Source organism: Triturus cristatus, chromosome 7 (assembly GCF_964204655.1).
Source record: "Triturus cristatus chromosome 7, aTriCri1.1, whole genome shotgun sequence".
Taxonomy (NCBI): Eukaryota; Metazoa; Chordata; class Amphibia; order Caudata; family Salamandridae; genus Triturus; species Triturus cristatus.
The window spans coordinates 661,798,072-661,820,937 of record NC_140590.1 but is presented as its reverse complement, the minus strand read 5'-3'; the positions used below and the strand labels follow the sequence as shown (position 1 = coordinate 661,820,937).

General features: G+C 46.3%; 1 protein-coding gene across 3 annotated transcripts in view; it reads left to right on the top strand.

Moving 5' to 3' along the window:
• Positions 1-22,866, top strand: part of LOC146810314 (ATP-binding cassette sub-family A member 10-like) — a 1,546,030-nt gene that overhangs the window by 676,772 nt on the left and 846,392 nt on the right. For all 3 annotated transcript variants that reach the window (XM_085617307.1, XM_085617308.1, XM_085617306.1), the window contains one exon: positions 10,241-10,360. In XM_085617307.1, the coding sequence (XP_085473433.1) occupies positions 10,241-10,360 (120 nt within the window). The remainder of the gene's footprint in view (positions 1-10,240; positions 10,361-22,866) is intronic.

Sequence of the window (22,866 nt, the reverse complement as noted above, 5' to 3'; positions counted from 1 at the left end):
TGGAGAGATCACTTTCCTACCCAGTGTAAGTTGTACTCCCGAAGGAGAACAATATAATGTCGCATACAATCTTTTCAACAAATCCAATCCTAACAAGTTTTCACCACAACCTGTCGTCAGAATAAGGGGTGCTTCCAATTCACAAGGTCCAACAGAAAGGGACATAGGACTAGAAATTGGGTTTCTAACCGGGGCGCCAGAAAAACCTACTGAAACATTCATCTCGCCAGACAAAGGTGCGCCAGGGAGTTTTGAGTGCATAATAGAACTCTTTGTGGCACCAGTATCCAACAGAAAAGGCTCTGACACACCTGATGTAATCACCTTAACATAAGGTCCACTCTGAGCTACTGGAACTGAAACAACTTCCTCTCTTTGTCTATGGCTGTCCTAGCAATCATTACCTTCCATATTCTCATCTTCTGCATAGTAGTCATCAGCATAGTACTGAGCCGTCCTACCAGACGCGTTATTTTGCTAGTCAAAACTATTCATTGAATTCTGAGACGGCAAGGAACGCGCGTTCTGCGGTAAACTTCCACGTCCTCTACCTCTAGGAGCTTGTTGAACACCTCGACCTCTTGCGCCAGAAGCACCATTCGTATGCTGTAACAAAATAGGACAACTATACTTGAAATGACCCTCTTCTTTACAATATGAACACTGATTGGGACCTACAGGAGCACGTGGTTGAGAATACTCGAACCTTTGCGAGTTTCTCTGAAACTGTTGAGGCTGCTGATAGTTACTCTGACCACCACGTGGCGGATACGCCTGTTGTAAAAGAACCTTCGTCTTCAATTCTTTAGTTTTCTTTTCTGCTCTATCCTTCTCATCTTTATCCCTATTTTCGTAGTACTGTGCAGTAGCCAATATTTGTGCTGAAGAGGAAACGGCCCAAGAACTCTCTGAATCTTTCAATTTCTTACACAGCTCGGGAAGCAAATTGTGCACAAATTTGTCAACGAACAACCGTTGACCACCTTCTGTACTCATATCTTGACCACTGTGGTCGATAAACGTTTCTTCAAACCTAGTGAAGAAATCAGACACTGTTTCATCTTTCTTCTGCTTACACGCAGACAATTTATCCCAATTCACACGCATCGCAGGCATTAAAGTCTTCATGTAAGTAATGATCCTAGCAGGAAGTTCTGCTACCAAAGGCTCAGGCTTGGCACCACCAACTTGTCTATCATTTGCAGTACTAATATTAGCCCATGTGTCACCTAACTCTTGCGCATGATCTGTATGGCGAATCAATCCCCACAAAGGTTGTGGAACAACATTCCCAAATAACATGTCTATGTCGGCTAAACTCATAATGCATGAGTCTGCAGTCTGTGATAATTCCTTATAATACCCTGCAGGGTTTTTACGGGGGTCAGGCAAAGTCTGCTTAAGGGCTAAAACTTCAGCTCGCTTCCAAGGAACATGTACCCAAACACGCTGAAAATGAGCTGGAGCAGCAACAATGTTATTAACGGCATCAGCCGCAACGGCGTCTTTCCATACCGGAGGGACTTCTCTCATTGGGTACTGTCGCACTTTTTTCCTAACTGAGGAGTCATGTTCAAACAGTGACTGGGAAAGATCCTTATTCCTAAAGGACAACAGCGTCGCAACTGCTTTCTCAACTCAAACCGTACACGGCACAACTCAGGCGGATTTGTTTCTAACCCATTATCTTCCAATTCCTCACAAAGGAAAGCACACATTTTCTCAAAAACGTATCTTTGTTTCGGTGCTTCCCATTGACGGAAGACATTCATAACAGACTCTACATCATATTTAAAAGGGAAAGTAACCCATTTACGCGCCATATGGTCAAACGCTTCTCTCTCTCTCTCTCTCATCAGGCAGTTGACTACGCGACTGCTTACTTTCCGAATTAGGGGTCACACCAGCTGACCCGAAGAGAGGAAATATAATGCTAGCAACAGTATCAGTCATTTTCTGTTGGATAGAAGGAGAAGTTGACAAGAGAACAGGAGAAAAAACAGAGGGAGGCAAGGCAGACGCAGATGCAGACGCAGAGGCAGTATCAGGAAGACCACTAGAAGAGGCAGACAAAGTCGTAGAAAGTTCAGATGAAGCAGGTAGCGAAGTCGGCGGCCCATGAGAGGGCTGCGCCATAGGAGTAGGAGCCAACTGAAGAGGAGCTGGCGGCTGTGGAAGAACCTGAGGCACAATATTTGGGGGTTGCACAACTAAAGGTTGCGGTGGTGCTGTAGCACTCTGCGCATAAGGGGGTGGTGAACTCAACAAGTGTGACATTAAAGGATCTTTCTCAATTTCTTTTGCTGCATCTTGCTGAAGAAGCGGCAAAACTGGATAACATTTATCGATCACCATTTTACGTTGCCTGTGCAACTGCTCACTCATCTGTTCTTCTTCATTATCTTTAAACTGCATAGCAGCTTGCATTATCAAGATACCCTTTTCTCTCTTATTTCTCTTTGCTAATTTAATTTCCTTCTGTTAGGCTTCTTTACGCCATAAGCGGAAAGAGTCAAACATCGCCAGCCGGGCTTTCTTCTTAAAAAGTTTAACCTCCAGATTATCCAGAATCTCTGTGTCAAAATTACCATATTGGGGCCATTTTAAAACACCATCTTTCCTGGTGTATCGGATCCATACTTCATTATATGTGATGGGGCCTACGCCATGTTTCACATATAGTTCATAGGTTGGAGTTCCAATCGGAGGAACCGGACACGAGTCCTCCAATCGGGAATCCCTATTACAACCAAGACAAAACAAATTTCCAAGTCTGCTAAGACCAGGCATCTTCGCTCTCTAGTCTAGCTTCAAACTTCAAAGGATTATCGAATACGATAGTCTCGTGAATACACGAGTCCCTCGGCTTTGGTACTTGCAAGTTCCAAATCAAAGATCCCAAGGGAATACCAAACTAAGAACCAAACTAAGGACTGGGAGACGCTCCACTTATACTTAACTGAGGTATCGATGACGTCACCAGAAGACTCGTCTATCGTTTCGCTCTACCAATCATCAAGGGTCCAAAACAGGGCGATAGTCAGGGCAGCAGTCCTTCGTAGCCGTCGGGAAGCAGGGAACTTCGCAGCAAAGACTTTCGGACCACGTCGACATACAGGGGTCGATGAAGTGGCGGCCTTCCTCCAGAATTTTCACACGAAGCTCCTCACGAACCTCTGGCTTGGACCGGTACCGCTGAAATCGCCCCACGTAGGGCGCCAATTGAAGTACTGGGTTTTTCAGAACCCAGCGGTGCCAGGGAACACACCCGAAGACTTCGAGTTCTTCCTGTTTCAGACTACAGAAACACAGAGTCTTCTTGGTGAAGTCAAAGATCGTATTTATTGGCTGCAACCAGTAACAGGTATCCTAGAAGTACAACACGGTGTATATTCTCAGGAGACTGCTCAAACTTACAAAGCCAGCCTTCTCTTTTATACAAAATATTATGCTTTAGGCAAACATTCCTTATTTTACAGTTGACCATTCACATATTTTCACTACAAAGAAAAAGCAGAGTCATGATGACAAGCCCATATTTCAGTTTGTTCAGCCCTCAATCAATTACCCAGCGAGGCTTAGTACTTTCATCCGATATCGACGGGCCCCCAATAAAAACGGGCACCTCCTCCTCGTAAAGCAAGTCATAAAGAAAGAAACAGGGACAGGTGTATGTAAGATTAGGCAGGGTTTGTGTGTGATGAAAGGTTTTATGATATGTTGTGCCTTGATACTAATCTCATTCGGCCACTGGGAAAGGAACTGGTCGAACAGGTTTGGCTTCAGGCAGTGGAGTCAGCTTGCCCAGGTCACAGGTCACAGAGGAGTCAGCAAAGCTGTACGTGTCCTTTAGACTATTAGATGGCTTTAGTCAGTGGCCTATGTGAGGGCAATCACAAAATGGCTGGAGTTTCAAAATGGAACCCGAGGGTTCAGGACGGAAACTCTGATTTCAGGGTGATTTCGTCACCCGAATATGACGAAAATAATTGTGTATAGTATTCTAATCATTCTCGGTCTGCTGATACCAAAATCGTCATGATGCGAGAATGTTTATAACACGGGTCCAGAATTTTCAGTACCACAACTTATACATATATATACACACACACACACTATATATATATTTTTTCTCTCATATATATATATGTATATATATGAGAGAGAAACTATAGATATGTAAATACATTTTTTTATACATGTGTGCTTTCTCTGTGGGGTCGTTCGCAGCCCTCAGTGAAACCTTACATGTATAAAAATCATTTAGCCCCCACAGGTGGCCAGCCCATCTGTGCAAGGGCCAACACCCTGCTTATTTGATTTTTTAAATGTATTTTAAAGTCCACAGATTTATTTTAAAACATTGCCTCCCAGGGAGGGAGGGTGGCAGCCTAGTACCATGAGGACTGGCCTCCCATGAAGAACCCACTTGGCCTAGTGGGATTCCTGCTCATGGATTGCAGCATGCCACAGTCTACGAGCAAGAATTGGTGTGTGAGAGGCATCAATGGAAAGTGGGGACTCTCCCCTTTCCAGTGATGCCTCCCGCAAACATGGGGAGGCAGCCAAAAAACCAAAGCGGTTTGTGACGTCAGCACAGCTCGCAGCATGCTGACGTCACAGATCATAGGGGATGGGGGTTGACGTGGAAGTGATTCCGTGTCTACTCACCCGTTTCCTTTCAAAAAGGAATCCTCTGGTGCAAGCACCAGGGAATCCTAATTGGCCCTCCCTGGTGTTGGCCAGTGGCCATTCCACGCACTGGGGAGGTAATGCGTATGTCAGCCAATGGTCAACAAACGCACCAAAGAGGTTGAAGTGCAGAAACATTTTCATAATATGGAACATTTTTCTGCACTTTAGATTTCTCTCATTTTAAACAATGGCTGTATTTTTCACTCATACTTATGGTCCAGTGTCTACTGGTCACTGGGAGTAAGGGGCCTGCTCTTTGTAAATGTGCAGGATGTCTCTCAGTATGCTGTCAAATGCCAAACTGCCCATTCTGTAATAAATTATGGAATTAGATTTTTCCAAAGAATGAGTCCATGCGGGGGAATATCCCTGCTATCACATCCTTTTAAAGCTCTCAGGCCTACTACCTAAAGTGCATTGACTGTTTGTTCACCCAATATGTCTCTGCACCTGCTTGAGGGGAGTTCCTAGTAAGGAATTGTTAGAACTGGGGGTCTCTAGTTGGCTGAGGTAGGTACCTTAGTCCAAATAGGGACCCTTGCTTCTAGTCAGGGAAAGAAGGGACACACTCTCATATAACCCCTGCTCCCCCCCGGTAGCTTGGCACGAGCAGCCATGCTTATCTCCAAGGCAATGTGTAAAGTATTTGCAACCACACTCCCAGTAACACAGTGATAACACCACAAATGGACACCACTCAGGTTTTATAAAAATAGCGGTATCTTTATCAAAAGGGATACGATGAGACCAAACGATAAAGATCTAACATATGTGTATTCGTAATATTTCACTTTGCCGGTTATTAGGCCAACAATCACTTGTACGTTTGTGCGGTATTAATGAGCAATTCAGGATGATCTTGTGTAGTCCTAATGCAATGCTATGCAGTTCGTAATGCAGTACGTAATGTAGTAATAAGACAGTCCTTAATGCAAGTACTAATGCAGTTCGTAACGCAGGAATAACGCAGTTCGTAATGCAAGAATAATGCAATTCGTAATGCAGGAATAATGCGGTTCATAATGCAAGAATCAGGCAATTCTTAATGCAAGGAATAATGCAGTTCGTAATGCAAGAATCAGGCAGTTCGTAATGCAAGAATAAGGCAGTTCGTAATGCAAGAATCAGGCAATTCGTATTGCAAGAATCTGGCAGTTCGTAATGCAAGAATAATGCGGTTCGTCAATCTGAGCAGTCAACTCAGGCACCACTAGGACCCAACAGCAGAGACAACGGTCTTATGCTTAAAGAGGTGGCCCCGGTACTGCTGGGCAGGTACGGGCCACCCGGGGACTCAGCGCGTCTAACGCGGTGCAGTGGGAGAGAGATCATAGCACTCCTGTACTCCTCCTGCACGCCTTCCCAGGCTAAACACATGCTTGCTGCTCCCAACTGGAGTACAAGCCTTACCTGGGGGGTGCGCTGCCTCGCTCTCTCTCTATACGCTCGTCGGACGTCATGCTGGGCGGCCCCGATGACGTTGCAGCTCCGTTGCTAGGCGACGTAGTAGCCGGACAAGTTACGACGCTGCCTTCTCCTTCGTTGACGATCTTGGGCAGATTCCTCTTGGCTAGCAACGATCACGATCCCTTTCACCTTGCAGCTTCCTTAGCTTTGAGAAATCCTTTAGCACATTGCGGCTCAGGCCGGTGGCGGCGATCCTCACTCACAGCCTCAGTTACGATGACGGCTCGAGCCGCAAACAGCAATGCAGCAGTGTGGACGATGTTTCACGCTGCGGGGGCAATGCAGTCACAGGTCACCATGTAAACAGCACCACAGACCACACGGCAGTCTCAGGCTTGAAAAAGCACACGCACCAAGCGTTGCTGAGACACAGTTGGAAACTTTGATGTTCCTGAGTTTCCACAACAGGGGACCAGCTCTCCTCGGGCCCTTGGAGAAAAGTTACTTCAGGACACAGCACACAGCAAAGTCCTCTCAAGCAGGGGGACACAGCACACAGCAAAGTCCCTAGTCCTCTCCTTAGTCAATTCAGCAAACTGCAGGCCAGCCCCAGAACACACAGCAAGAGCAGTCCTTCTCTTCAGTCTCTTCAGCTGTTCTCCTTTGTCAGAGGTTCCTCTTGATCACAAAGTAGTTTCCATCCTTTTTCAGTCTGGATTGCAGTCTTGAGTTCAGGGGTTTTCGCTCTTACATTTATACCCCTAAATGCCTTTCAGGTCTTTGTGTTCAGGGGGGCTCTGAGCCCGGTCCAAACCAGTTCTGGGTGCCTTCCTGCCAGTGCACACCTTCTTTCTTTGATAGTGAGGGTCTGGGCCTCAGACACTCTGTAGGAGGTGGAGACATTCCTTTGTGGCAGTAGCACAGGCCTCTTCACACCAAAGGGGCTACTCCTCCCACTACACCAAATGCAGGCCAGCCTGTGCTCTCTCACCTACCCCTCTCTGGTGTCAGGACACTCCCCAGACCTGGTCACATCCAAACCCAGACAGTCAATACACACCCAGGCAGTGACACACAGGATGGTTAGAACAAGACCCCAGCCACTCCTGAAAGTTCAATTTCTAAACACACAATTTAAAATCCATCTTCATAGAAAGATGTGTTATCAAATTCTGAATTCAGGCACACTAAACTTCATCTCTCCATCTTATGCCTACGGGAAGATATGCTGGAAACATAGGACCCAGCATTCCCCATTCTGTCCAATGGGCAAGATGGCCTTGCAGCAGTGAAAAACAAATTTGGCAGTATTTCACTGTCAGGACATGGTACCCACCTCAGTACATGTCCTACCTTTCACATACACTATGCCATGCCCAGGGGGGTACCTTGGGCCTACTATAGGGGTGTCTGATGTGCATATAAAGGGAAGGGTAAGGCCTGGCAGCTGGGTGCACTTGTCAGGACAACAAGGCAGTTAACCCGTTTACCGTGGCGGTAATTCCGCCGTGGTGTGGGGCATTCCATTGAGTGGGCGGGGCCGCGTCGGCCAACGGACGTGCACAGCACTACCAAGGTAGTGCTTGCGACGGCCGTTGGCCTACGGGCGCAACGAACGGGTTAACAAACTGCGTGCAGGCACTGGAGTGGTTGGCCTGAGATCTCTTTTTAGGGCTACTTGTGTGGGTGGCACAATTAGTGCTGCAGGCCCACTAGTAGCATTTGCATCACCAGCCCTGGCACACATAGTGCACTTTACTAGGAGCTTTACTAATAAGACAAACATACCAATTATGGACAACCAATTAACATAACACTTTATATAGGGAGAACTTGCACTATGACACTGATCAGCAGTGGCAAAGTGCCCAAGGCATCTAAGCCAGTAAAACGAAATCCATCACAGCATCAAAAAAATAGAGGAGGTAGAGGAAAAAAGTCTGGGGTAACCATGCCAAGAATTGCCAGGTCTAACAGGAATGTTCCAAACAAACTCCTGAGAGAAAGTGTGTTTATCATTTAGATACCTTTGAAGGAGGTTCAGCTTAAAAGTCCCAGTGATTAGCATTTGTGCATTCGGAAGGCTGTTTCTTAAATTGGCCACGGTGTGCTGCATTTGTTTAGCAGTGCATTCTTCGCTTTATATCTTAGGGTTATATAGACTTTTACTATAATTAAGGGCAGGTTCTGTCCATCAGTCCAAAAGGTACCTATCACAGCCTGTAACCTGGATTCTTGTACAAGGAGAACCTTGATGCTAAAAGATGCATCAGTAATTAAGTACATAGCTAGCCTTCCCTTGATATGCCCTTTTGAGGCAGACTTGCTTGCAGGGCTGAAGATTTCTGGAAAGCCAACAATGGGGATTGACGCTCCAGACCAGGTTTCTTGTAAAACAACAAAAATCTGTGTTGTCCAGTTTCCAGTGCAGGCCAGCCACATTCCAGGGACAGATGTTGAGGGGGGCTTCAAACTGCTTTGCAGATTTAATTGAGTTTAATGACTCTTTGGGGGTCCCTAATCAGGTGAGTGTACAGGAAAGCGTACCACAGGGGAGCCAAGTCAAATCTTGAACATTGTTGATACTGTTTCCATCCATGATGTTGAGCTGGTTTGCAGGATTGCTTGATCCTAGCCAAGGTCCACTCTTTACCATGGTCAGTTTGGCACCAGTTAGGTTTTGGAGACTAAATTAAGGCACCTCTTTTGGCTTTGTTCATGGCAGACCAATATTTGTTATTGTTCTCTGTGGATCCTTTTGGGCACAAGAGTCCTTCCTAAGCGTGTTGATCAATGCGGGTAGATATGTGAAGCTATTAAATATTTTGACCTTAACCCCCCCCCTCCCAGTCCTTGAGTTTCTCTCTCTGACAATAAACTCTCTGCATGAATACATTTGAGGCAAATGTGACCAGCATGGACTCCATGCACTGCAAGCCCAGTATTGGTAAAAATTCACTTGCATTTATGTTGTAGGATTTATCTATTGTCAGTTGTTGTAGATCTCTTCATATTCTAAGCATGTTGCCATGGTTTAAGGTATCTTGTCTTCCTCTTGATGTGTATTGTGGTTGGAAGAAGAGCTCAGATTAACTTTTCTCGTGGCACGAATTTGAGCCAGTTGTAATAATTGTAGTGGTTTGGATGCCTGTAATATGCAGGTTTTGAAGCTGCCACTTACTCAAAGGGGTTTCCTGGAAGCCCCCCCCATTTATTTTCTTGGTGGTTTCAATGCGGTATTAATCTGCTCACGGGGTACCGACCAATGCAGGACACATGACACAAAGCAGCAGGGTGGCACAGAACGGATCTAGGTCGCCAGTGGCAAACAGCACTGAGCTGCCAGCCGGCAAGAGCAAGTCGGAGCACACACCACACGCCACTGCCATCACCATACTCAGCACCTCCAACTACGGGCACCACCACCTCTCCTCTACCGACCCCTACAGAACTCTCCGTCAGGTGATCCTCCATGAGGGGAGTGAAGGGTGGCGGGGTGCTGGGCAGTGTAGCTACGTGGGACGGGACACAAACACCTGGCCAGTTCAACGGCTGTCCTCATTCCCTACTTCAGTCTGCAGGGGCTTGGATCATGACCGCTAACCTCCATTCTGCTGTGCTCCACCTCGTTATGTTCCAACTCACTGCTTTCCTCCCTTGTGTTGAACAGCTGCATGTGTTCGTCCTGCGTCTTAACCGCCACAACCTGAAACAATTAGACTTGCACCAACTATTCTTCCCTATCCAAATGAATTAAAGGTCTTTATGCATTGATTGTTATTTGATTTACACTATGTATTCTAAAAGCTTGTCTATAATGGTCTTTAAGCCACCCAGTTATAGCTTTACAAAATAAATAAAGAATGTAGCTAAATCCTAGGCATACAATCTAGGACTGCTGGTATTTTGAGGTTGTAAATCGCCCAAAATCATTAGTTTTACTGCCACAGAGGGTGTCACATACATTTCCTTTAATTTCTATTAAATGCCACATTATTCACATTTTACTTGCTTCAAAATTCAGCACCATTGCAGCAAACCCCAGTCAAGGAATTCCAGAGCAATGCCTTAGTCATAATTATAGTCACGCCTATGATACAGTCATTTTATTAACTTTTTCTTGTACTTACTATTGCAGGTGCAAAACGTTCTTAATGGCTTGGATATCACCAACATTCAGGATGTAAGAGCAGCCAGCCTGAGCGGTGGGCAAAGAAGGAAACTGACTCTTGGAATATCCATTTTAGGGGACCCGCAGGTAACAAGCATTGTTAGTGGTTTGACTTTGAGTGATTATTAGGACGAGCGTGTGTAGTGCCCCTGACAATCATAGAAAGAAATTGCTATATTGAAGAAACATCTTAAACTATAATAATTTGGAAGCTGTGACATGAGCTCTGTTGTGGGAAAGACTGCATTTGCAAAGGTAAGCTGTATCATCACAGAATAATGTCATGAGAAGGAATCAGACAATTAGGTTTACACTGTAGGTTGTAAACATTTGCGGCATGTAGCAGTGCACCATAGTAGATTATTTTGTTCAAACTACCATCCAATGCGACCCCACCTAGGATAATGTGTGCCAGCAATGGAAGGATGTATTGTTGATTAAACATTGTATAATGATTTTGTCAAAAGCAGTGTATGAAATACTGTGGGGCAGATTTACAAGCCCCTTGCGCCTCATTTACGCCACCGTTGCGTCACTTTTGTGACGCAGCGGCGGCGCAAATCCTGCGGCATGGTGCGGGGTACTTACAAAGTGACACATCTGGGAGATGCGTCACGTTGTACAGCCCTGCGCCACATGTAGGTGTTCCTGAGCAGGGGGGGTGTTCCGGCGCAGGAACGCCTCCTAAAAGTGGCTGAGTGAAATCTGCAAGATTTCCCTAAGTCACGTTTAGGCCCATGCTGCGTCAAAACCCTGCGCCTGCCTGAAGCAGGCGTAAGGATTGACGCAGCATTAACAAGATAGGGCCCCCAAGAGCATTGCTGGAGCTGCGACGCAACTTCAGCAATGCGCCACTTTTACCACAGATGCGTCACGCATCTGTGCCGTTGTGTCGTTTTTGCCCCATGGTGCGCCGCATTGTAAATGCGGCGCATCCATGGTGGCGGAGCTGTGGCGCACAATAACTGGTGCATCCCTGCTGATATGCAGGGATGCACCAGTTATTTTTCTGTGCTATGAGCAAGATGTGGGAGTTTAAATCAGGGCTATTTCCCTACAGTGTTTGCGCTGGTTGCAGGTTGCCAATGGAAAAGTAGTATACAAAAAAATCAAGCGAAGGTGGAAACAAGAAAAATAGAGGTAGGTGTGGTATAATGCGTCAATTCCTAAACATTTCTCTGTAAGAAAACAATTATATGAAAGTTAGTTAGATTGCAGCAGTGCCATAGTAATGTTGGTGTAAATGAATGCAACACAAACAGATAGCCTATTAGGGAATTTTTCAAGGTTAGATAAATGTGCACCACAATATTTCAAATCAGATGTGAATGAACACAGATGCTATCATTTTGTAGGCAACAACTACAGTGGTACAGGCAGCAAGTAACATCTGATATTTTGCAAGAGTGTTAGTTGTAACAGGATGGTAATCATTTCTTATGCTAGTGCTTGCACAGAAGACCAGGTTGAAAATGGTTATTTGCTATTTTTGATAAATTTAGTGTTACTGGAAAGAGCATAGTGGGTGCAAAGCAAATGGTTTAGGGCGGGATAGATGGTAGTAATTTGTAGCGTTGGTTATCAAGAAAATTGTAAGGGTTGTTGAAAAATAATGTGGCAAAAGCAGCAATACATAGAAAAAGGCGAGTGTTTTTTGTTGCAGCTTTAGGAAGGCCTTTGTGCAGCTCTTTAATTTCTAAACAAAAAACATAAGTCCAAAAACATGTTATCATGACAGCAATGTTATGCTATGTTACTTTGTAAAGCGTACGTTTACCCGGCGGTTTCATGGAGCTGAGGCAACAGAAACATTGCGCATAACATACCATTTAATCATATGTCAGTCTAAAAAGCCAAGTTTTAATGAGTTTCCTGAATTTAGAATAATAGGAGACAGACTATCAGATGGGAGGGCGTTCCAGATGCGGGTGCAAATACAGAGAATCTGGAACAGCCAAGCTTTGTTTTTCTTCAAATGAGGGGTTGATGAGAAGGTCCGAGTGCATAGATCTCAGATTACGGGTGGGTGTGTATTTTTGAATAGGGCTGGAATGAAAGCAGGTCTGCTACTCTGTAATGGTTTAAAGATAATGCAGCCGGCCTTGAAGATGAAGCCCATTTTACTGGCAGCCAGTGCAATTTTCTTATCAGGAAGTTGATGTGGCAATTCCGAACTTGTAGGAATATTAGCCTGGCTGCCTGGTTTTGTACTAATTGAATTTTGCGGTTCAATCCCTTATTAACGCCAAAGTAGAGGGAATTTGCATTGTCTAACCTTGAGATGACCAGTGCAATAATAACCTGTGTAAGACCCTCGAAGGAAAGAAGTTTACCAATCTTTCTGAGTTTGCAAAGTTGTGAGAAGTAAGATGAAATTATAGCCCCTAATTGGGGTTTCATAGACAAATTTGTATCATTGTAAAGTAAAGGTGTGTTCAAGGGCGATTAGTGAATGTCAGTGTTGCTTTATAATAGGTTAAAGCATCCAAATATCACACAATTAGACCGGTCAGCCTTAGTGTTGTCTTCTCCAAAGCATTTTGCCTGTGTGCCTCCAATTTTGCTAAGTTTGTTTTTGTTAGCCTTAGTACTCTGCACAGTTTACCACTGCTAACCAGTGCTAAAGTGCTTGTGCTCACTCCCTTAAAAATGGTTTGAGTGATATATACCTAATTGCCATATTTGATTTACTTGTAGGTCCCTTGTAGAGTGGTATATCATATACCCCGGGCCTGTAAATTAAATGCTATCAGTGGGCCTGCGGCACCTATTGTGCCACCCACTTAAGTAGCCATCCATTCCTTCCATTGCAGGCTGAATGCAGTGGTACACTGCCACGTCGACTAGGCATTTTATTACCTGCTTTTCAGTAAAATACAGTTGATGATTACGTTTTACGTGACCTATGACACAGGTACACAAAAATACATTTTATGAGCGGTGTTTGCAGATGTAGAGGGTTTATTTGAGTTAAGGGTACGGGAAATGGTTTTTCTTTTATGTTTATGAGTTTAGTGAAGACTTACAATCACATGGGCGCTTCAAATCATCTCATAGGGTTGAAATAGATGTACTACTTGGTGAGGGTGTAACAGTTGAACAATGCAGAGGCACAAGTGTGCCTCAAAGATCAAGGGAGAGGGAGGTTTTGTTGAGCATTCAGCAGGTACAGTGTCAGTCAATCAATCATGGAATTTTAAAGCACGCTACTCACCTGTAAGGGTCTCAAGGCACGGGGGGGGGAGTGCAGCTCCTCGTTATCTGAAAAGCCACGTCTTGATGCTCTTCCTGGAGGTGTGCAGAGTAGAGAAGCATCTGATGTTGACTGGGAGTTCATTCCAGGTCTTGGCAGCGATGTAGGAGAAGGCTCTTCCACCGGCTCTGGTTCTGCGGATGTGCAGGGTTTCTGCCAGGGCGAGGTTGGCTGAGTGGAGGTTTCTTTTGGGTACGTGGAAAGAGACTCTTTCGTTGAGGTATTTGGGTCCAATGTTGTGGAGTGATTTGAAGGCGTGGGTGAGTAGCTTGAAGGTTACTCTCTTCTCGACGGGAAGCCAGTGGAGGTCTTGCAGGTGTTGGGTCATGTGCTCATGTCCTGGGGTGCCAAGCACGAGTCTGGCTCCGCTGTTCTGGATAGTCTGGAGTTTATGTAGCAGGGATTTGTCGAGGGCGTTTCTGTAGTCCAGTCTGCTGGTTATGAGTGCCTGGGTGACAGTCTTTCTGGCTTCGGGTGGAATCCACTTGAAGGTCTTGTGGAGGATGCAGAAGGAGTTAATGCAGGTGGAGACGATGGCATTGATCTGGCGAGTCATGGTGAGGGAGGAGTCGAGGATGATGCAGTGGTTCCAGGCATGGTCGGTAGGGGTGGGTGGGCATCCGAGGGCGGGGGGCCACCAGGTGTTGTCCCAAGTGGTGGGGGAGGGTCCAAGGACGAGGACCTCTGCCTTCTCTGAGTTCAGCTTTAGGCAGCTGCTGCTCATCCAGGCTGCGACATCTTTCATTCCTTCCTGGAAGGTGAGTCTGGTGCCTTTGGGGTTCTTTGTGAGGGAGAGGATGAGCTGGGTCTCGTCTGCGTAGGATACTATGCGGAGTCCATGCTGTCCGATGATGGCTGTGAGGGGGGCCATGTAGAAGTTGAAGAGCGTGGGGCTGAGCAATGATCCTTGGGGTACTCCGCAGTTGATTTCTGTGGGTTCGGAGAGGAAGGGTGGGAGTCTTATCCTTTGGGTTCTGCCGGCGAGAAAGGAGCAGATCCAGTCAAGGGTGGTTCCCTGTACACTGATGTCATGGAGTCTGGCTTAGAGAGGTCTAGCAGGATGAGGGTCGCTATGTGGCCCTGGTCGAGGAGCATGCAGATGTCGTTGGTGGTAGCAAGGAGGGCGGTCTTGGTGATGAATACAGGCCCCAGCTAGGCCCGCAGGACACAAGGGTTCGCTCTCCTGTAATGGAATCTATAAGGAAGTTGGCACGGAAACTGTAAAGTACAAAAACAGCATTTATTAACCCTTAAGGGTGGTCCTACAATCCACACAACACTCTTCAGTATTGCATAGAGTAGCACACAGAACTTACGTACATGGTCCCCTTTTATACACAATAGAGGGGCTCATAAGTGGGTGGATACAACATGAAGTCGAGGAACATTACCATTTATGGTCATTTTCGATACTGAATCAATATGTGGGTGGAGCTAACGCACTCCTTGAGCCCGCGAAAACATGGTCAAGCAAGGCTAACTGATAACAGATGTGGTCAAGTCTGGGCATGTGCCAGATGGACAAAGGAGCTATTTATAGACTGTTACTAGGCAGATTGCAAGAGCAACTAACACAGAGGTTGGACTCTTCTCGTGGGGAACACGTGGAAGCATGACAATACAAAATGGAGTCCAAGCTTCGGTCAACATAACAGAGAAAACACGATCTATAAAAGGGGAATTAATGTCTTTAGTAAATGCTTAATCACATCGTTGTTTCAATTTACAACAGACGACCCTTTCAGCATTTACTGAAGACATCCGGTTTGTTAGGATAATCATCATATATGTCAATTGTCATCATTTCTTCAACTTCTTTAGCTAAACGTTTTTGGTGGGCAACATCGGCAATAGCTTTCTTATCAGGGATACAAAATGATACACATAATGAGCAGAGCAAGGGACCACATTGAATACAGATACAGCATGAAAACAGAACCGCTACAATAATGCAGAGACCAGTTAGAACCTTCCATCCCCACGCGGTAATTAACGCACAAAACCATCCAGAAAAGGACCAAGTGCCGTTCTCTGTATGGATCTCAGCTGCAATTTTATGCAGTTTATTGATGGCATTATAAACTGATGGCGTATGATCAGGAATAAACACACAACAGCTACTTCCAATAATTTTACATGCTCCTCCTCTGTCAGCTAGCATAACGTCTAACACCATACGATTCTGCAATGCAACAATTCTAGTAATCTGCAATTCCTCCGTAAGATTCCCAAGAGCAGCAGCAGTCTGATTTGTCACAGCTTCTACCACTCTTGTTAACCTTCGGATCTTCCTACTGTTCAGGGCAGCTCCAACAAAGAAAAACAGTCCTAAGTTAAAATCAATATACTGCTGCAGACTGGTATCGGTCTGATCTACATCGTCAATTGATAAAGTACGTTTATACCTATTTACAGTCACATTATTCAATAATTTCAGATCCTTGTGATAAGATGCGGGTGCTAGGAATACAGGAGGTAATAGAAATGATACATAGCATACCCCAGACCACCCAGCCGGCAGACGGTAATAACCTTTATTTCCACACACAAAATACGTATTATGGGAGGCCAAGAAGGTACTATTGTTCAACCCATCAATATTCAAAACAGTAATGCAATCACTAACACCAACAGGGATGAAACCCACACTCTGGACACACAGGTCCGCTTGAGCCTGTGCTACTTGGATCACAAATTTGTCTTTTCCCACAGTGTCTCTTGTGTTCGTGAAGATGTAGGGAATTGATTCATTGTCTGGTCGGTACTCTTCCCACTCCCAAATTGTCCCGTTCGCTTGTGGATACCCATTTTTGTCTTGATGGCATTCTTTATTAAGTCTAAAAAGCAATCGTCCCACTGTCGGTTTCCGAGTGGCAAAAAGCAAAGTATACCATGCTCTACAAGAGCCATTATGAGAGAAAGGAAGTGGTATAAATGGCGTTCCTCCTTTCTTCTGATGAGCTGGCATCATCCCACATATCCAACAGTTCGTAGCATTCGTAGCAACGTGGGTATGATGCAGCATCTGGATGAAAGTGTTATTCAAGTAAGATTGTCGATGCTTCAACTCTTGATACGGTAATGTATAAAAGTAGTGCTCCTCAGGCACCGGAGTTGTCAACACAAGAATCTTCCGAGCGGGAGTTACATCCTCCACAAACCATGTGGTTATCCCAACAATGGCTACTGTCAACATGAACCCTAATGCACAAAGGATTTTCTTTTTCTCCATATCAAAGCAAAAATAAAACCCAATATCTTCCTGAAACTAAAAGTCTGTCAGAACTCTTCCCCTTGGGCAGCGGTTGATTTCTTCACCAGCGGGCCAAGACGGGTGTCGCTACACTAATGCAGGGCTGATCCCCCCCCCCTTGCTTCATTGGCTCTCCGTTTCACTAACCCAAGGGCCGTTCTGACAGTATGTCCCGGTACTGGAAAACTCACTTCCTTGGTCGAAGATGATATCGCCTTCCTCCAGAAGTCGCGTGGTCCGGAAAGAGCTCCTCAGTGGCGTTTGGCTCCGCAGCACGGCCTGTCTCTGCAGCCAAAATTTCTCGTTGATCGGTCAGCACGGCAGGTTCCACCAATCCGGGCGGCACCTTCCTACAGTGCAGAGAGTGGATCCAATTCTTTCGGTTGGAGACTCGCACAGCCGTCCTCGTTGCGAGGAGGACCTGCTCAGGGCCCACCCATTTCGGCTCCAAACTGTTCGTTCTGTCGAAGACTTTCACCATGACATGGTCACCAGGCCGGAGACCATGTCCTTCGCCGGTAGACCGATCAGGGAGCGCCTCTCGGACCTGTTGATGGATAGAAACCAAGTTATCCGTTAACTGTGCCAGATAATCACTCATCATTACACAAGGTACATCATACACAGCCTTAGGTCTTGGTGGACCCCAAATATTCATTGGGCGTCCAAAAACGATCTCATATGGCGTAAGGCCAGTTCGAGAGTGCGGTACTGATCTAATTGACAATAACGCCAGTGGCAGAGCGTCTGGCCAAGTCAAAGACGTCGAAGCTTGGATTTTGGCGATCTTAAGCTTCAGTGTACCATTATACTTCTCAACTAGGCCTGCAGACTGAGGGTGAAACACGGCGTGGAACTTCTGAGTGATGCCTAGGCCCTTCAAGACATACTTTATAACATCCGCTACAAAGTGAGGGCCGTTATCACTCCACAGAAGTCTACAGACGCCATATCGAGGGAAGAACTCTTTCAGCAGCATCTTCGCAGTAGTCATTGCAGTATTGTCTTTCGTAGGGTACGCTTCAACCCATTTGCTGAAAGCGCAGACCACTACTAGAACATACTTCAGATTATTACAGCGCTCCAGTTGGATATAATCCATCTGCAGAACCTCAAAGGGTGCAGTGGGTGTCACAAATCCTCCTGCTGGAGTTCGAGTACCTTTTCCTGGGTTATACCTCAGGCAGACCATACAGGTCTGCACCACCCTCTTCGCTGTGCTAGCAATCTCTGGATGCTCCCAGACTTGGGTAAGCAATTTTACAATTGCGGAAGCTCCAACATGTGCTAGCCCATGTGCCATCTGAACCATAGGTTGTACAAAGGCCGTGGGTAATTTCCATCTATCCATCTGCTTATTTCTCCAACAACCCTCGTCATCCAGTTCTCCCTCGCTAGCCCATTGTTCCCGCTCTTTGTCAGAAGCGGTCCTTTGCATTTCTCGCACTTCCTCTTTCGCGTCATGCCATCTCTCCACCTGTGATTTCACTACATACATGGCAGTAGTACCGGGCTGCATCGCAGTCTCCCGTGCTACTCGATCCGCTAACGCATTTCCTTCTCCAACTTTATCAACTACTTTCTTATGGGCGCTACACTTAACGATGGCAATTTTCTTTGGGTATGTCAATGCAGTTAGAAGATTATGAACTAACTCTCCATGCATTATCTGTACTCCATGTGACGTTAAAAACCCTCTCTCCTTCCAGAGTAGGCCGAAGTCATGCGCTACTCCGAAGGCATAGCGGCTATCTGTATAAACATTCACACATAGTCCTGTACTGAGCTCACATGCTCGTGTTAATGCTATCAGTTCCGCTGCTTGAGCTGATTTCTGTGGTATGCGTGCTGTCTCCACTATCGTTTGTAATGTGGTAATTGCATATGCTGCTGAAGTCGTACCATCTGGTAGCTTCAGACAGGATCCATCCACCCACAGTTCTCCATCTACATCTGGAAAGGGCGTATCCTGGAGATCAATACGACCCTTTGTTTGTTCCTCAGTCACGAGAATACAATCATGCGCTTTCCGCGCCTCAGGCTGGGTTTCGGGGTATGGCAACAATGTTGCCGGGTTTAACGTTACGCACCTTTTCAACGTAATATGAGGAGCCAAAAGCGTCAACTCATATCCCGTTAAACGGGCACTGGTCAAATGCTGCGTCTTTGTTTGATTAAGCAGGGCATCGACAGCATGGGGGACTAATACCAACAGCTTATGAGATAACACAATTCCCTCGCTTTGGCGTATTGACACAGCTGTCGCCGCAACCGAGCGAAAACACCCTGGTAATGCTCGGGCGACAGGATCAAGTACAGCCGAAAAATATGCACATGGGCGCTGCTTATCGCCATGCATCTGTACTAAAACTGACAATGCACATCCATCTTTCTCATGCACATACAACGAAAAGGGTTTTGCATAATCAGGGGTCCCTAACACTGGTGCTGAACAAAGGGCCTGTCGTAGTCGCTGAAAAGCAGTATCACACTCATCTGACCAAGGGATTGGGATAGGCGTGTCCTTTGTCAAGAGGGCTAACAATGGCTTAGCTATGTGCGAAAACCCCAGTATCCACTGTCTACAAAAAGAAACAAGGCCCAAAAATGCACGCACACCCTTCTGTGTGGACGGCCTCGGTGTATCCAAAATTACTTGGATACGATCCGGTGTGAGTGCACGTCCCTCCTTAGACAAAAGGTGACCCAAATAAGTCACCTTTGGTCTACAGAATTGCAATTTCTTCCTAGATACCTTATGATTGTTGGATGCTAAAAAAGAAAGTAAGGATAACGTACTTTTTTCACACAACTCCAGGGTGTCAGCCGCCAGCAAGATGTCATCAACATATTGAATGAGGGCGACCCCCTCGAGCAGAACAAAGGAATCCAATTGTCTTTTCAAAGCCTGACTGTAAATGCTAGGGCTTTCTGTATAGCCCTGAGGAATCCTACAGAAACGATAAGATCTATTATTTAATGTAAACCCAAAAAGATATCGGCTATCAGGGTGAATGGGAATGGAAAAGAAGGCATTTTTCAAATCAATCACTGAGAACATGGTCGCCGTAGGCGGGACCAAAGTAAGCAACGTCGTGATATCGGAAACCACTGGGTATTGAGGTATCACGATCTTGTTCACTTCTCTCAAATCAATTATAAACCGATAAACTCTGGCATCCGTATCCTTTTTCAGTATGGGAAGAATCGGACTGTTACAAATGTTGTAGGGGACTTCCTCGACTACCCCAACCATTATCAAATCCTGCACTATCTGTATAAGAGCCTCCTCCCCCTCCTGGGAAATACGGTACTGTGGGAGGCGTGGTAACACCGCCCCCTCCTGTACGCTAATGTGGACCGGTGGAATCACCATTTGTCCCACATCAGTATCCGAAGTTGCCCACAAAGCACGAGGGAGGGTAGCTAACAGCGCATCCTCTGACATCGTACACATCCGTGCAGAGCGGGGGTAATTGTCATTCAATATTACCCGCACACCAGCAGGGGAGCAGCGGATCGTAGCCCTAAAATGCTTTAACATATCAAGACCCATAATATTGTCCGGTGTGTACGGGGCAAGCAGAAACGGACAGGGTGCAGAAAAAGAATCAACCTTAAACATGAGGGGCTGTGAAAGAGGGCTTCGGGAGAGTGTACCGTCAAACCCTACCGATGTGACCATTAAGCCGGATGGGGGAGCCCCCGGAACCAATTGCTTAGATAGCGCACTACGTGTCGCTCCAGTATCCACTAGGAACTGATCAGTAGAGCCCAAAACCTCAGCCGATACATAAGGGCCCTTCTGATCGACCGGCACCTCAACTGATTCTAACCCCCATCCAACGCATTCCTATGCATGCTGAGAGTCATGGTACCCCGACCGGTCAATCCCTGACGCTTGATACTGATGCTGGCGATCGAAAACATTTGATCTATCTCGGGGCTGCCCAGCAGAGTCAAAACGAGCCTGTTCGTTAGAATTCCCTCGGAAGTTCGAGAAACCCCCTCTACCTCGCGGGCCACCGTGGGTATGCCCCTGACGCGATGCATGCAACACCGGGCAGTCCCTAGCCCAATGACCCGATTGCTTACAATACGCACATTGATTCCTATTCAAATCAGACCGGCCCGAGGGAGGACCATAAGATCCTCCCCTGCCTCTATTACTACCCCGTCGAGGCGGGCCATAGACTTGTGCCAACATCACCTTTGTTTTCAAATCTTTCGATTTCTTTTCCTCCTGACCCTTTGCTTCTTGCTCCTGACGCTCATAATACTGGCCGATAGTCAGGAGGGCCGTCGGTGTAGCGGAGGACCAAGAACTTTCACTCGCTTTTAGACGGGCCGCAACTGCCGGCAGCAGATTAGCCACATATTTATCCGCAAAAAGGTGGCGTCCCGTATCGTCGGTAAGCGACTGTCCACTAAAATCATGAAACGTCTCCTCAAAGCGCGTAAAGAAGTCTGCAACTGACTCATCAACTTTCTGTTTACATGCAGCTAACATATTCCAGTCAATCTTTTTAGGGGGAATAATTGTCTTCAACTTAGCCACAATAGCAGCAGGGAGATCTAAAATATTCTGGGGCGGTTTCTGCGCGGGCTTCCTCTCCCTATCCTCATCCTCCAGTTCAGACCATCGAGCCTTAAAAGTGGCAGCATCATCTACCTTTCGCACAGATCGCCACATATCTGGTGGTAGAATAAGCCCAAAGAACAAATCTATATCTGCTAAAGTCATAACGCAAGAATTCAAGGCCCCCTCGACTTCTTCATAGAAGGCCGCTGGATTCTTGCGGGGGTCGGGCAGCGCATTCTTCAATGCCATAACATCAGCCCTATGCCATGGAGTGTAAACCCAATTATACACAAAATATCCCTTAGCATCGGCGGAGGTAATGTCCGAGCTAGTCCCCGCTCCTTTAGGAGGAACATACAAAGGCGCCGCCTCTCGCATTGGTTTAACATGCACTATGTCATCCTTATCTGACTGGGAGGTGGATGAGTGGCCCTCTGTTGTGCACGAATCCGACTGCTTCTCCTCCCCTGCTCGCTGGCACGCTTTCTCTTTAAAGACCAGCACCTCGTCCCGCAAGGCGAACAGCCGCCGAGCCGTATCTGGAGCCTTAGAAAAAGAGAAAACACCATTACGCAATGCTTTAGCATCCGATGACACTTCGTCGGGCTCAAAAACACCAGAACGTTTCCGGAAAGCATCAATCACTTCCTCCGCGAAATGACCCAGAAAATACAATTTATCTCTCTCCTGCCACGCCCCCCAAGTATGGAATAATTCCTCTATGGATACCTTGCCGTTAAGTGCACGGAAGGAAATTTGCCGAAGCGCAGCCATTTGTTCAGCTGATAACATAGACCGCGTATCTACCTTACCCGGACCCGGGACAGAATCTTGCGGCCTCGGAGCAGATGCGCCGACATAAGGGGGCGGAGAGCGATCTAGTAAATAAAAATCATCATCAAGATTATTAAGGACAGGATAAAGTGGCTGCCGAACAGCGTATTGACCCGAGACTTGTAGCCTACGCTCCTTCTCTTGCCTGTCCGTCTGCTCTCTGTCCTCCCGACGCTTCGCTTCCTGTGCTCGCACATGATCATTCTTCCGTTGTTCTTTATCAAACAGCGCTTTCTCACGCTTCTCTCGCTCACGCACCTCCTTCACCCACAACCGCACACACTCAAACATATCCTGACGAGCACGCCGCTTACACATACACTGTTCCACATACTCAATCTTACGTATATCAAACGATCCATACAAAGGCCATCGCAACTCAGGATCTTTTTTTGTATATTTCCTCCATACTGTGCTGTACATTATGGAAGAAAGACCATGCTTCACATACATATCCCTATTAGGAGTCCCCTCTGGGGGAGCTGGAGCAGATTCCTCGAGGTTCAACCGGTTCCCAAAACAGCCACACCACTTACGGAGTGCGCTGAAAGCAGGCATGCTCAAAAATAATGCAAAATATGCAATATTATAGAAAAATGGCACTTAATCGTTGCGCCGTTCAAAGTTACACAGCTCCGGAGAAATCTCTCCACATTACCTGCCTATATGTG